This window comes from Macaca mulatta, chromosome 5 (assembly GCF_049350105.2).
Source record: "Macaca mulatta isolate MMU2019108-1 chromosome 5, T2T-MMU8v2.0, whole genome shotgun sequence".
Lineage (NCBI taxonomy): Eukaryota > Metazoa > Chordata > Mammalia > Primates > Cercopithecidae > Macaca > Macaca mulatta.
The window spans coordinates 181957084-181969671 of NC_133410.1; the positions used below are offsets into that span (position 1 = coordinate 181957084).

Sequence of the window (12588 nt, forward strand, 5' to 3'; positions counted from 1 at the left end):
AGGTTGAACATTCTCACTGACCCTGAGTCAGTACACTGTTTGTTGTAAAGGATCTCGGCGGGTGGGGCAAAAAACAAGTTCCAAACAACCTGCCTTTACACAAGAGTCTCCCTTACTCTTTAGTTCCGGGTCACCAATGAACTGAAAAATGATTTGGTGATACCTTAAGGAATGATATTTTCAAACACTCCATCTAGCCATGAAGAAGCATCAGGTTGGTTAGATCTGGTTGCTCATGATTGGTCATGCATTGAAAATACTATTTGAGAAAACAACTAGGGTGTTAGTCGCAGAAGTGGCCTGGTGAGTACCCTCTGATCTTTTGCACCAACAGTTTAGCTACCTGCAAGTCTGTCTTCTTCGCTTGAAAATCCAAACTGGGACTCTCTGGGCCTGTGTCCCATGTGGATTTATGCCACTTAATTCAAGTAAAAGTTTGTTTATACTCTGAGCAAGAAAGTATTATAGGCACAAGTGATGTGGAGTTTTTTGTTTGCTTATTTTTTGCTGTTGTTTGTTTGCTTTTGAGCGACCTGAGTGATTTAGAAAACTAATGTGTCTCAGTCAGCTCCACCATTCAGACAGATCATAGAGAACCCACTTTCCAGCACTCTAGAGAACTGTATTTTGTGCAGATATTGCCCATTTCTCCTCCTCCTAGAAGCACAAATAGGCCAAAATCCTTCAGTCACTCAGGACATAATTGTCTAAAAGTCTCATTCCCTATCCTTAGCCCCCAAACTATAGAGCTGTTTCCTTCCCTCTTGGCTCCAGACAGGGGTGGGTAGGAGAGGGGACCAGGCTCTCAACGGGACATTTCCCTGACTTGAGAGGAAATGTTTCTTTCTGATTCTAGATTACATGAAGACACTTTGGAGTTGGTGTATAGGGTTTCCTCAAAGAACTGAGGTGACATGGACTTTTGGGAATTTTCCTCAGTTGGATTCCCTGATTATTTGTGATACTATTTGTGTACCCCAAATAGATCTTCTTGTCGATCCACTCACATCACCAGCTGTTTTCCTTTTCCTCTAGTTACATTCACCCTAGCTTCTGACTGAACACTCCGCTTGCCCTTTGTATCCCGGGCAGGAATAAACAGCATCTTCTGGGTTTGCTTTGAATCCTTGTGCTGCCCAATGAGTCAGAGGTGTAGGGTTGATCCAATAATATGGCTAATTCTCTCCCTGTAAAGACTTTAAATAACGCAGGCCTGTCTTCACCCATCCGCCATTCTTACCATCCTGGACTTCACACGGGTCATGGAGAAAGTGTCCAGGGTGGGAGACAGGCTGGGTGGGTGTGCCTTCCTTTGGCACAGTGGTTAGGCATCCTCTGGGGGAGATTTTGAAAATTGCAGGCTTCGAGTCGAGCCCCTGACCCGCTGAATCAGAATTTCTGGTGAAGGTAGGGTGAAAACCGGGCTGAATTTGTCATTGTATCAAGTTGTCCGGGGAGTGGAGAGTTGAGGTGTTGGATTAATCCCAGCACCCCTTACTTCAGGAGAGACCAGCCCAGCACGCAGAACGCTAGGGTCAGGGGCGTCAGTCAGCCCGTCCAGGAATTATGCAAATATATGCAGCCTCTACTCTGAACACTGGGACGTAGTAGGGGCCAAAGCTGCCGCCAGCCTTCCTCGCCCTTGCGAGGTGTGTTTGCGCCAAGGACAACTCCCTGGGGGGTTGGGGGAAGGGCGGGGCGAAAGAGGGTCCAGCGCCTCGGCTCGCTAGGTATTTTAGCCTTTAATAACAGGTGCAAAGGCAGCAGCTAAAAGACATCGCATTCTGTAATCAGCTTCTGCCAGGCCATCCCTCTAGACAGAAACTCCCACAATTCTGGCCCGAGGGCTGTAGGGCGGAGCAGTTGCCAGTGAGAGGAGGGCAGCCCTAAGAGGTGGCATAAGAGCCTTACCCCTAAGAGCCACCCCAATCCCATCCAGGACTTGCACTGGCACCGCTCGGGCCGCAGTCGTTGCCGCAGGGAAGCTTCGCCTGCGTAGGGACATAGCAAAGAAGCGACCGCCTGTGGAAGGCTTTCCAGGCGGGAGTGCTCCAGCCGTAGCGAGTTGGAAAATTTAGAGTGGGGAGGGGGCAGCAGAGACGTTAACTGGCCCCTCCTTACCCCAAACAAGGAAAACACAAAGTCTTCTGGGCTAAAAATACATATTTATAAAGTCCCTATACGCAGGCGGGCGGCGCGTTCCAGCTGCCGGCCTGGCCCGGGGAGGACTTGGCCGCGCGGCCGCCGATTACACCCAGCTCGGCTGGGATGGCTCCGAGCCGTCTGCCCTGACGTCAGCGAGGCTCCGGCCCCGCCGCGGCCAGATAGGCGAGCGCGGCCGGGCGCGGGCGCGGCACTAATCACTCCCAGATGTCCCTAATAGCGGAGATAAAGACCGACAGAGCGGCCGGGAATAAATTTGTAATCAGGGTTCTACCATCTGATCATCAAAGCGGCCCAAATACCGGGAGAATTTGAAGGGAATGTGTATGCAGGGGGGTCGCTTGGGGGAAGAGGTGAGGGTGCACTTCACGATGGGAACTGGCTTCGACAGGGTAGAGCAGCGAGAACGGGGCGAGAGATCTGTAAGTTCGGTGCACGTAAGTCAGATACCTGGTGCTCTTTAACCTCCATTAGCCCTCCGACTGAAGCCGCTTAGCGGTTCCAGGGTGACTGGAGCTGAGCAGACAGTTGCTGTGCGGGAAGCACGCGTTGCGCAGCGGCTGGGTGGTAAGGCGGCGCGCTCAGAACTGTCCTGCCCCCGGAAACGTGGGATTGGTTTCCTCTCCCGGAGTTCTCCCCTCCCCCCTCTTTCTAAACATTTAAAAAACACGTAGTCGGTCTTCCCCAACCCCCATTCCCGGTAGACTTAATCCCAATAGCAATTCATTGCACCGCGGAGCTTCCTCAGGGAGGGGGCTGTTGGAGCCTCCAACCGGGGTCCTGGGCCCCAGTCTGAGGGTGACTCCTGGGTTTTTCTCTCCAAGAGATCCGCAGGCTCTGAGAGGCCAGGAATCCTGTGCGTCCGGGAGACTCCTTAGCGCCCCCTCCTTACGTGGAGATCTGGACTCTTGTGAGCTGGGTCCAATGGAGGGAATGGGTACCCTCAGGTCACAAGGGTCCACATTCGGCCCTCTAAGGGGCCCATGCCACAAGCCTCCCTCAAGACCATCTCTGCTTGGCACCCACTAGCCAGCTCCTTTTCCAAATCTAGGAGCCTGGGTGGGATTCACAGGCAGGGAGAACTGAAGGCGGCTGTGGAAAACAATCCGCGCAACATTTGATTAAAGCTTCAGGGCTAACTGAGCGGTTTCTTGCGCTTTGTAGGCCCGCAGTGTATATTCAGTCCCAGTTTTCCTGGCACGCTTTGCCCTGCTTAGGTCCCTCGCACACACCTCAGGCCCTTGCAACTGGCCCGGGTTCTCTCTGCAAATCTATAGTCTGGGAAGGAACTCCCGAGTCTCATACTCCCTGCCGCTTTGCATTTGAGCTCATCCTCACCTTCTTCACCCCTTCCTGCGAATTCCAGGTGCGCCCACCTCTCTTGTTCTCCTGCTACTTCACCAATCCGAGTGGGAGACTAGCTCTGCAATTCACGCCAAGCTGGGGCAGCGGCTAGCAGAGTCTGGTCGAAGGAATTGAGGCACCCTCCACTCCTGACACACACACGTAAGTGCTTTCTAAGAGGCCCTCAGGCTGCGCTCTCTAGCACGGCTGCTATATTCATCTCATCACAACCAAACAACTTGGTGCTCCTATACCTAACGAGGCAGCCCAGACCCAGAGGTCCACCTTTCCTAAATGCCTGGGCCTACTGGCTAACCCATCCCGAAAGCTGGAGCTTGCTATCTCGGCCTGGAAAAGCGCTTTAAGTTGCTGTCGGTGCCCAGGCAATTGGGAGCAGGGCCCCCACTCTGCAGTTTTTCAAACTGCTTCCCAAGCTGAGAATGGGTCTACACACACACACACACACACACACACACACACACACACACACAGAGTCTACAACTGGCCAAGCCTTTGCCCCTCCGGTGCTTCAGGGTTATCAGGCGCTTGGCCTGCACAGCGGTCTGGGGCAGAGTCCTGACAGCCAGATCTACCATCAATTTACCTTCCGCCGCCGCAGCTTCCCATTTAGCTTTTAACGTCAAATCCTACATTTTTGTCGGCTCCGGCCTGTCTAGAACGCTTGTGATTTCCCTGCAGGAGTGATTGCTCTTAACAAAATGGCAGCAACCACATTATCCGAGCAATTAAAACAGAGGCCTTTTAGCCGGTCCCGCAAGTAGAGGCTTGGAAATTGTTTTAAACAAAGAAGAAGTTAAAAGAGAAATAAGTGTTGGAAGAGAAAAGCATGAAAGCTCAGAAGAAACGCCTGCCCAGTACTCCTTTCACTTCCTGGGACTTGACAACGTGGGGCGGGGATGTTAGGTGGCTGAGACAGTCTGGGGTGACAGATAATCTGGGGCGTCCTGCCGGTTGAAGCATCTGGTCAGTTGGGGTGTGCGTCTGGTTAGGGGGTTCAGCCGCCTGCAGGTTCAGGCAGCTGGGCATTCTGCCGTCTGAGGTGTCAGGTCTGCTGGGTATCTGGCTGGTTAGGGTTTCTGGCGAGTTGAAATGGCAGGGCGGGTGGGGTGACCAGGCCTGGTGCTGCTGGCCCTGAGGAAGAGGAGGCAGGCTGCGCTTGGCCGGGGCCAAAGAGGAGCGCAGGTTTAAAAAGCATGTGTATTAGCAAGTTTCTCCGTAGCAATGGTGAGCCAGGCTCTTTTGGTTTCCCTCTGCTGTTGTTTAAGAAGCCAGAGAAAGTGTTAAACCTGCAGAAGTGTCTTAAGGCCCAGATGGCGGAGACCAGCTACGCAAGGCGCACAGAAGGGTACGTGCCTGGTGAAGACAACTCTCCGGCCCCTGTTTTTAAAACCTCACCTCCTCCACCACTGTTTACTCCAACACTTTGGTAGGCTCCTTTCTTCCAAGTCTAGGACCTGATGGCTTTCTCCTGAGCGGATTAAAATAAAGACGCAGAAGACAACTGAAACCACGAGAGGGAGGGAACCACTCGATCAAACGCAGGAGGATTGGGAGAGCAACAGAAAATCAGGGCGCGCCTCCCCCACACCTCCTCTCCGTGTTATAAACAAAGGCAAGTGTCTGTAAACACAGCCCCGCGCCCACCAGGTCGACCCAGCGCCGGCTGACCCAAGAGGAGAAAGTTCAGATCGCTTTGGCCGAGTTGTTCTAACCCCTCGCCCTCGCGTTGTCAGCCGCCCGCAGAAGTCCGCAGAGCCTCTAGCTTGTCTCTCCCTGGGCACTTCTGAAATCGCCCACGGCGGGTCTGATTCGGCCTGCTGCAGGCAGAGGGGTCATAGTGGACACCAGCTAGGCGCGGGAACCCTTGGGATATCGCGGGAGGGTCTGTGCCCGAGGCCAAGGTGCGAACATCACCTTGAGGATGGGTTCCAGGATGGAAACCCTCTGGCAAGCCTCTCCAACACCAGATTTATATACGCGGTGTTTCATGAAACAAACCACTTTTTAATACGGTTCACCTTTCTCTCTCCTCCGCCCACCCCCTTCCAAAATCCCTCCCAGCCTCCTCCCCCCTCCCCTCAGCCGGCACAGGCACTTTAGTTTCTCCGGTTTCTAGAGCTGAGATTCAAGCTTCCGCCAAGGCTGCAGGCAAAGGAGGCCGCTGGGACTTTCTTCTGGGACGAGCTGGGACTCAGGGAGCCCAAAGACCCAACAGGGAGAGATCCCGGGTCCCCGGCTGCCAGTAGTCCCGGGAGGGTGTCGCTTGTTCCGCTGGGCTGCGGCCGGGAAGACTTCAGACACCGCACAGTTAATATTGAGTTCCCTGTAACTCCTTGTAAATCTAACCCACCCCTCGCCCTCCTTTAAATCCGTGGTCTTGTTCGCGATTTCTTACTTGACGTAAAATTCCTTGTTACCTAATCATGGACTTTTTCGAAACTCCTTCCACTCCCCTTTCCCGCCTGCTCAGATGAGAATCCCCCGTATAGAATACAAGCAAAATCCTCTCCTCTCTTTTTTCCTTTTTTTTTTTTTTCTTGGATGAAAGCCCCATAGTTTGAATTAAACACCCAGACTAGTTCCCGTTGCAGCAATAATGCCGGGGTTCTCACAACTCCTCCACCAGAAACACACTCTCCAAACAAAAACTGACGGCCTCAAGAAACGGCTTCTGATTGATTTCAGGAACGCAAGAGCACCTTTACAGCTTCTGAGCGAACTGCCGGGCTGGGTTCTCCAGCCCAGATCTTCCTTCTAGAGAATACTCAGCGTTCTCCAGCTGGTGGAAGAGGGAAAGAGACACCACACCGACAGAGCCCAGACCCTTTGTAGGGTTTGTAACAAGGACACTTCTCTTCAAGAGCACCTCCTCCTCCTGCGTAGACCGCAGGTCAGGTTGACTGGTTGGAACCACTGAGTCTTTAAAATAAAGTTAGAGGCAATCATGATAATTTAGTTTACTTCTGAATATTTTAAATATTATGAAAACAAGTATAACAGCTTTGTTTTCAAAACTCTTTTGAGGTATCAACCATTAAAAGATTAGGGTTTCTGTAAAAAAAAAAAAAAAAAACAACACAGTGGTTTATTGAATACTTACAACGTTTACACCTTCAATATTAATTAAATTCCATTTAGTTTTAGAGGACGGAAGTGCACAAAACAAGTGGCTGTTGGAAACATCTTCAAAGAGGGAACGACCACAGATGAACGGACAGCACTAGATACCGACCCCAACGGAAATGTTAGCGGCCCTGTTTTCCGCTTTGAAATAAAACTTTATAATCCCCAGGAATATTTATATCCAAAGGCCAAGTATTAAAGATACACTTCACAAACGCACTAGTGCCCACTGTCTTTATCTGGAAGGGGTTGGATAGGTTGGCGGGGGGCAACGCTGGTGTCTACACAGCCAAGAGGGAACATTCACGCACACAGAATCTACGAGACGACGGGATCCCTTACCACACGGGAGTGTCCTCTTCATATTAAAATATGGAATGCTTTTCTTCAAATATCCATTTTTTTTTTTTTTTGGAGGGGGAGACGGGGAGCGGATGCCTCAAAGGGGGTCAAAGAGAGGGGAAGGAAATTGCACATAAATAAACCGGATGATTCCAAATGCAAGGAGTCCTCAGAGCCGAGCGCGGACGGCTTTTCCGGAGTCCTGGGTCTGCATCTGGCGCCTTGGCCCCGGCTCACTCGCGCTCTCTTCCTCCTCCTCCTTCGCCTCCTCCTCCTCACTGCTTGAGCTCCAGGGCCCAGACGTGCTGCGGCCAGCCCGTCCGGCCTTTGGTTTTCTTGTCGTTGCTGCTCACTGTGCTTTTCAAGATTTCGTTCTGGACAGAGGGAAGGCGAGGGCAAGAAAAGTGGAAAGAGAAATTCAGAGAGGATACCTGGTTCCACACCGACCCGGCACTTCCTGGGCCGGAGGAGACAGTGAACCAGAGAGGAAAGGATACGATGGGGGAGTCCCAGCCCCTGCAGAGAAGCTACAAAGGTTAGCGCTACCCTAGCCGGCGCGGAGGCCTCCGAGCTGCAGAGCTCAACTACCGGATCCACAAGTTTATAAACAACCGCCGGTTTTCGAGTCGTTTATGGAGGAGCTGGGGGCCTTTTCTCTTACTCCAGATGTAGGGGCAGGCACTGGAGTCGGCGCTAAGTCTGATTTCTCTGTTTTCATTAGCAATCCCAGATCCACCTCTAGGAAAAACAAGGCGAAGGAGCCTGTTTCGGCCTGGGCCTCTCGGCCAGAGGCTCTCGGCCTCCGGCTCAGCAGTGCCTCTCCTTCAAGGCCTCTGAAATCTCTGGTTATTCGGGAGGTCACTCGATTATGCAGCCACCAAAGGGCTGCAGGGACCAAAGAAGAAAAATTTGACAAATTTTATTTTCCGGGCCCTTCGTGGACATAGCTCTATCCTGCACCACCGCCCTGTGGGCACTTGGTAGGAATCTTAGAAAACTTTAAGCGGCTCAATTTACTTTCGTGTTATTTTTGAAACAATGACCACAGTAATACCTTTTCCCCCTTAAAATGTACCGGCTCATTCAAATAAAATTAGAAATGCCAATGGAATATATTTATCTGGGAAATTACATTTTAACGTCATAGCCATGGAAAAATTGGAACTGTATTTTGAAGTCAAAAGTACTTATTTTATGTTTACCATTACGTCTTCAGGGCATGGTATGAGAACAACCACAAAACTCAGGACTCAGTCTCAGTGGCAGCCTCCTTCTGGGAGTGGGGTAGGGAGTGCTATCAATAGTGAAATAATGGGAATCAAGGGCTTCTTGGAGACTTATTCTGGAAACATCTGAAAGCAAGATCCGATTGGAGGCCGAAAGAAGGGTCTAACAGATACGGGATGAGGCGTCCGTCCAGACCAGTGCGATCGCGATAGATCAAGACCCAGAGTTTTCGAGGTCCGTCCTAAGTGCTAGGGGAGCAGTGATAACCCGGAGGTAAGATCACCAGCGCAAAGCATCCCTAACCTTTTCCTCTTCCTGCTGACACCCTCCCCTCAACTCTCTGCTTATGCCGGAAGCCATCCTCACACTACCTGGTGCAAACAACCTTGGCGCGGGACGCAGCCAAAGAACACGAGTTGCCATTTCTCAGCCCAATTGGAAAGAGGCCGGGAGCACCCGTTCCCTGATCCCCTCAGCCCCACCGCCTGCCGCCCCCTGGTACTGACCAGCTCCTTCTTCCTCTTCTCCTCTTTCACGTCGGTCTTCTTGATCTCTGCCTTGAAGGCCTCCGCCTCGCCATTCTGGTCGTCCTTGGCCAGCAGGTCCATGAGGTAGGCGATGTAGCTGGTGGCCAGGCGCAGGGTCTTGATTTTGGAGAGTTTGGTGTCGGCGGGTACGTTGGGGATGCACTCGCGCAGTTCGGCGAAAGCGCTGTTGATGCTCTGAGTCCTGCGCCGCTCCTTGCGGTTGGCGGTGCCGCGGCGCTTCACCGGTCGCGGCCCCCCCAGGCCCGGGGGCCCGGCGCCCGGCGGCACCCCCCCGTAATGGGAGTGGTCCAGGCCGGCGGCGCCGCTGGCATACTCGGGGCTGTAGGACAGGGCCATGCTGTAGTCGGGGGGCGACATCTCGGGGTGGCCGATGAGCCAGCCATGGAAGTAGGGGTTCTCCTCATGGCTGCAGCGGCTGGCGGCGGCGGCGGCAGCTGCGGCGGCGGCGGCGGCAAACGGGTAGCCCTCATGGTGCACCACCGGGTGGTGGGGGAAACCGCCTACCAGACTCATTTCGCCCTCCGCGCCCCTCCACGCGCCCCAGCGTGCGCGCAGCCCCGCCGCGCCCTCGGCCCGGGCCCCTGCCTCGGCGCTCGGCGTCCTCCCCCACCCCCCACCCCCCAGCCCCCGGGAGCCCGGGCCCGCCCGGCAGCCGCAGAGGGGGCTGCTGCAGCCCGGGCCCCGTCCCCCCGCCTGGCCAGCCGGGCCCGCTTCAGCAGCGCTGCGGCCGCCGGCTCCCCATGGGGCGCGGCGAGCTGGTCCTGGCACCGTGCGCCCCTGGCCGCCGCCGCCGCCGGTTCCCGCCTTGCTCCACGGCCCGTGCTTCGGCTCCTGCTTCCCGGGCTGCTGCGCGGAGGCAGAATCCTCTCGTGCTCATACAAAGGCGAGGCTGCTGCGTGGAGTCTCGGGAATCCAAGCCCGGGCCGCGGTCCTGGCACCGAAGCTAACCCGGAATCCAGGGGCGAGTCTGAGCCTCGGCTGGAGGAGCCGGTCCAGCTGTGCCGGGAGGCGGCGGGGTCGACTGCTTACTGCAAAACTACCTCCGTGCGACCCTCCCCTTCCCGCTTTTCCCCTCCCCCTACCAGCCCGATCTGGGTTCTTGGGCGCTTATTGTTTTAATGAAATTTTTGGTTGTTGTTGTTTTGGTCCTTAAATGTGATTTTAGCTGCGAGTAACGTGTCCTCGCTCCTCTCGGGCTCTCTCGGAGGGTTTTCAGAGAGGTCTCAGTGCATCCATTTTCTCAGATCCTCTCCTTTCGGGTTAAGGATCTGGGGCCCTGAATGAGCCTTGGAGCTCGAAGGCCGCGGCTCGGGCTCTCGGAGGGCTCTGCGCAGTGGCTCAGGAAGCTCCGGGGTGACGGCGGTGGTTCTCCTGGGCTGGACGACGTGAGGGGAGCAAGCAGATTTTCCCAGCAAGATCTCCATGTACAGCTACATCTTTAGGGCTGCTCGGGTTAATATATGTCGTCAGAGGCTCCTCACGCCAATCCCGGGGCTGCGGGGGCGGCGCCTGGAGCTCTCGGCAATAAAACTTTTTGATGTTCACGTTGCTAATTGCCGAGGTCCTCTTCCAGGATTGGCTACCTCCTCATAACCATAAGATAATTAAAACTTAGGGCGGGGGGGCAGGGTTAAAAAAACTTTTTTTTTTTTTTTTTTTTTTATCAGCCAGAGGATAATGCAAGTGTTTAACAGATGCTTCACTATTAAAATATTTTTCCCCCCAAGTCTCAAATATTGAAGAATCTCTAACCAGGTACAGTATCACTCTGCTCTCTTTTCTGGTCGAAAAGAAAGAAAGAAAGAAAGAAAACGCAGGTACTGCTTTTCGAAGTGCTTTGTAGGTAGTCGAGGTAAGAAAATAGACGCAGGCAGCCTCTTACAATTTTATGCAGGGGCGCCGGGAGCCTCGTGGCGGGCGGTGGGGTCCCCCACAAAGGCGCGGCTGGGAGCCGGCGCTCTTTGCCCCAGCAAGGATAAGGAGCGGCTGGAGAAGGGTGTTTCTTTGACCAGTTTACAGGCTCCAAACGCCAGTCTCAGTGGCCATTGAGTTACCTACCCACCAAGTTACCCCGGTTAGAGCTGTTTGGGGTGGCTCACGTTATTGCGGCAAACTTTCGAGATGACCGCTGAGTCCTCCGGGCGAACGGTCAAGCCGATTGTAAATGCTGTTATTTCCACATCCTTCAGGGACACCAGCCCCAACGAAGACCTTGGGCGATTTCAAAGTGCGGGCACCTCGATTCCCCGAATCTGTAGTGTGGCTGATATCGGTGTTTCCCTGGTTTAACTAGCCTGCTTGGTAAGTAACTGAATATTTTTTACAGCGTGTTCAGAGCTTATTTTCCAGTTTTTATGAACAAACATATAAATATATCTCTGCATTCCTGCGTCCCTCATAAAAGCGGGCATCTGTGGAAAGCAGGTTTAGTTATCGGAGGGGAACCATTAAACGCCAGTTTAAGAGGCAGGCCGGGAGGACGGCTCGTGGATGTTTAGACTGCCGGCCTTGGTGATCTTGAACACATTATGACGGAAAATGGATCTCCACTTGTAAGTCACCCGGCCGCGGGGCACCCGGGCCGCAGTGCCCCCGTGGCGTGAGCTTCTTGAGAAGGTTCGCGTGCCGCGAGGGCGGGTGGTCAATGGATCTGAAATCACCCCAGGCTTGGCCCCAAGCCGAGAGGGGAGGCGGATGTGTATATGCAGATTCCACCCGAAGGAGTTCGGTGTGGAAAACGGTGTCAACAGGAGCCTGCGGGCTGTAAATTAGAGCAAGGCGAGGGCAGAGTGTGCAGGCGCCAGCGGGACGGGGCGGCCTGGGGCTTGCCGCTGGGCAGGCCAGGGTAGCCCAAGGGAGACCAAATACTCTACCTTGGGCATCGCCCTTTGGAGGCGGGCAGAGTCCAGCCGCAGACCACAAAAGGATGCCCACCCGAAGGACTCCACAAAGACAGTCCTTTCCTTGCTCACCGCCGACAAAGTGGTTGGGGCTGAAAGGCGAGGTCAGTGCGAATGGAGGGCGCCCAACTTCGGTGTTGCCGTTGACTCTGTGCTGGGGCCCTGCCCTCCATTAGCCCTAGAGTCTTGGGCAGCAGGGTTGAGAAATGTATATATTCAGGTTTGCCGCGGCTGGGCGGTAGGAGACAGGGACTTAAAAGCCCAGGATAAGAGTCGGTGCAGGGTCTATTCCTTTTCTAGGTAATGGGTTAACATCCTCGAACGTCCCCGGGCCAGCGTCTTAAGGCACTGAACCCAGAATAGGGATTAACTGAAATTAGGCTCGTTGGTAAGCGCCAGAGGCTTGCAGTTGAGCTCGGAACAAAATAGTGACCTACCGCTCTATATCCCCAACTTGCGTGGGTCTGCAGTTTTGAGCACAAGGAGAGCCTTTTTAAGACCTGGTTCTTCAAGGAAAGAATACAGGTAGTGTGGTTGGGGGTTCTGTTTACATTTTCACCCGGAGGCAAACCCTGAATGTGTAAATACTGGTAGTTCAATTCTCTGACATTTGATACGTTTTTAAAAAGTCTGTTTATAAAAACACATTTAGGTCTTGGGAGCAGGTAGACAAAGTAAGATTGCACTAGGGCTGGGAACATATAAAAATTCAGGGAAATTAGTTGGTTGGCTGCTTTCAGACTCAAAGGGAGTTTTGGGAATTGAAGGGAGGAAGAAGAGTCCAGAGGAGGGCTGAGTTGGGGACTGAGGTGCTCTGTCCATCAGAGACCAGCGGTGAGTGGCCTCAATTTTGAAAGCTTCAGAACTTGCCACATTTAGCTTTTCTTATACTTTTAATTGAAACAAACAAACAAAAAAGC

At 53.5% G+C, this 12588-nt stretch overlaps 1 protein-coding gene and 1 long non-coding RNA gene across 3 annotated transcripts in view; one reads left to right on the forward strand and one right to left on the reverse strand.

The window, feature by feature from the left end:
* Positions 1 to 6470: 6470 nt before the first annotated feature.
* HAND2 (heart and neural crest derivatives expressed 2) lies at positions 6471 to 10200 on the reverse strand. Of its 2 annotated transcripts, NM_001193765.2 has the most exon segments (3): positions 6480 to 7367; positions 8727 to 8984; positions 9078 to 9281. In NM_001193765.2, coding segments are annotated over 3 exon segments (561 nt in total). In that variant the 3' UTR covers positions 6480 to 7268.
* The window catches only part of LOC106998584 (uncharacterized), a 58316-nt gene continuing 55923 nt past the window's right edge, over positions 10196 to 12588 (forward strand). Inside the window, exons 1-2 of the long non-coding RNA XR_001445085.3 lie at positions 10196 to 10523; positions 10958 to 11069. This is a non-coding gene — a long non-coding RNA (uncharacterized LOC106998584). The remainder of the gene's footprint in view (positions 10524 to 10957; positions 11070 to 12588) is intronic.

Bases quoted from the DNA above. Each gene is read 5' to 3' on its own strand.
- HAND2 (XM_001085842.5), bottom strand. From the start codon at position 9,281: ATGAGTCTGGTAGGCGGTTTCCCCCACCACCCGGTGGTGCACCATGAG. The intron at 7,368-8,726 runs GTCAGTACCAGG...CCCTCTGTCCAG, and splicing joins AGAAGAGGAAGAAGGAGCTG to AACGAAATCTTGAAAAGCAC.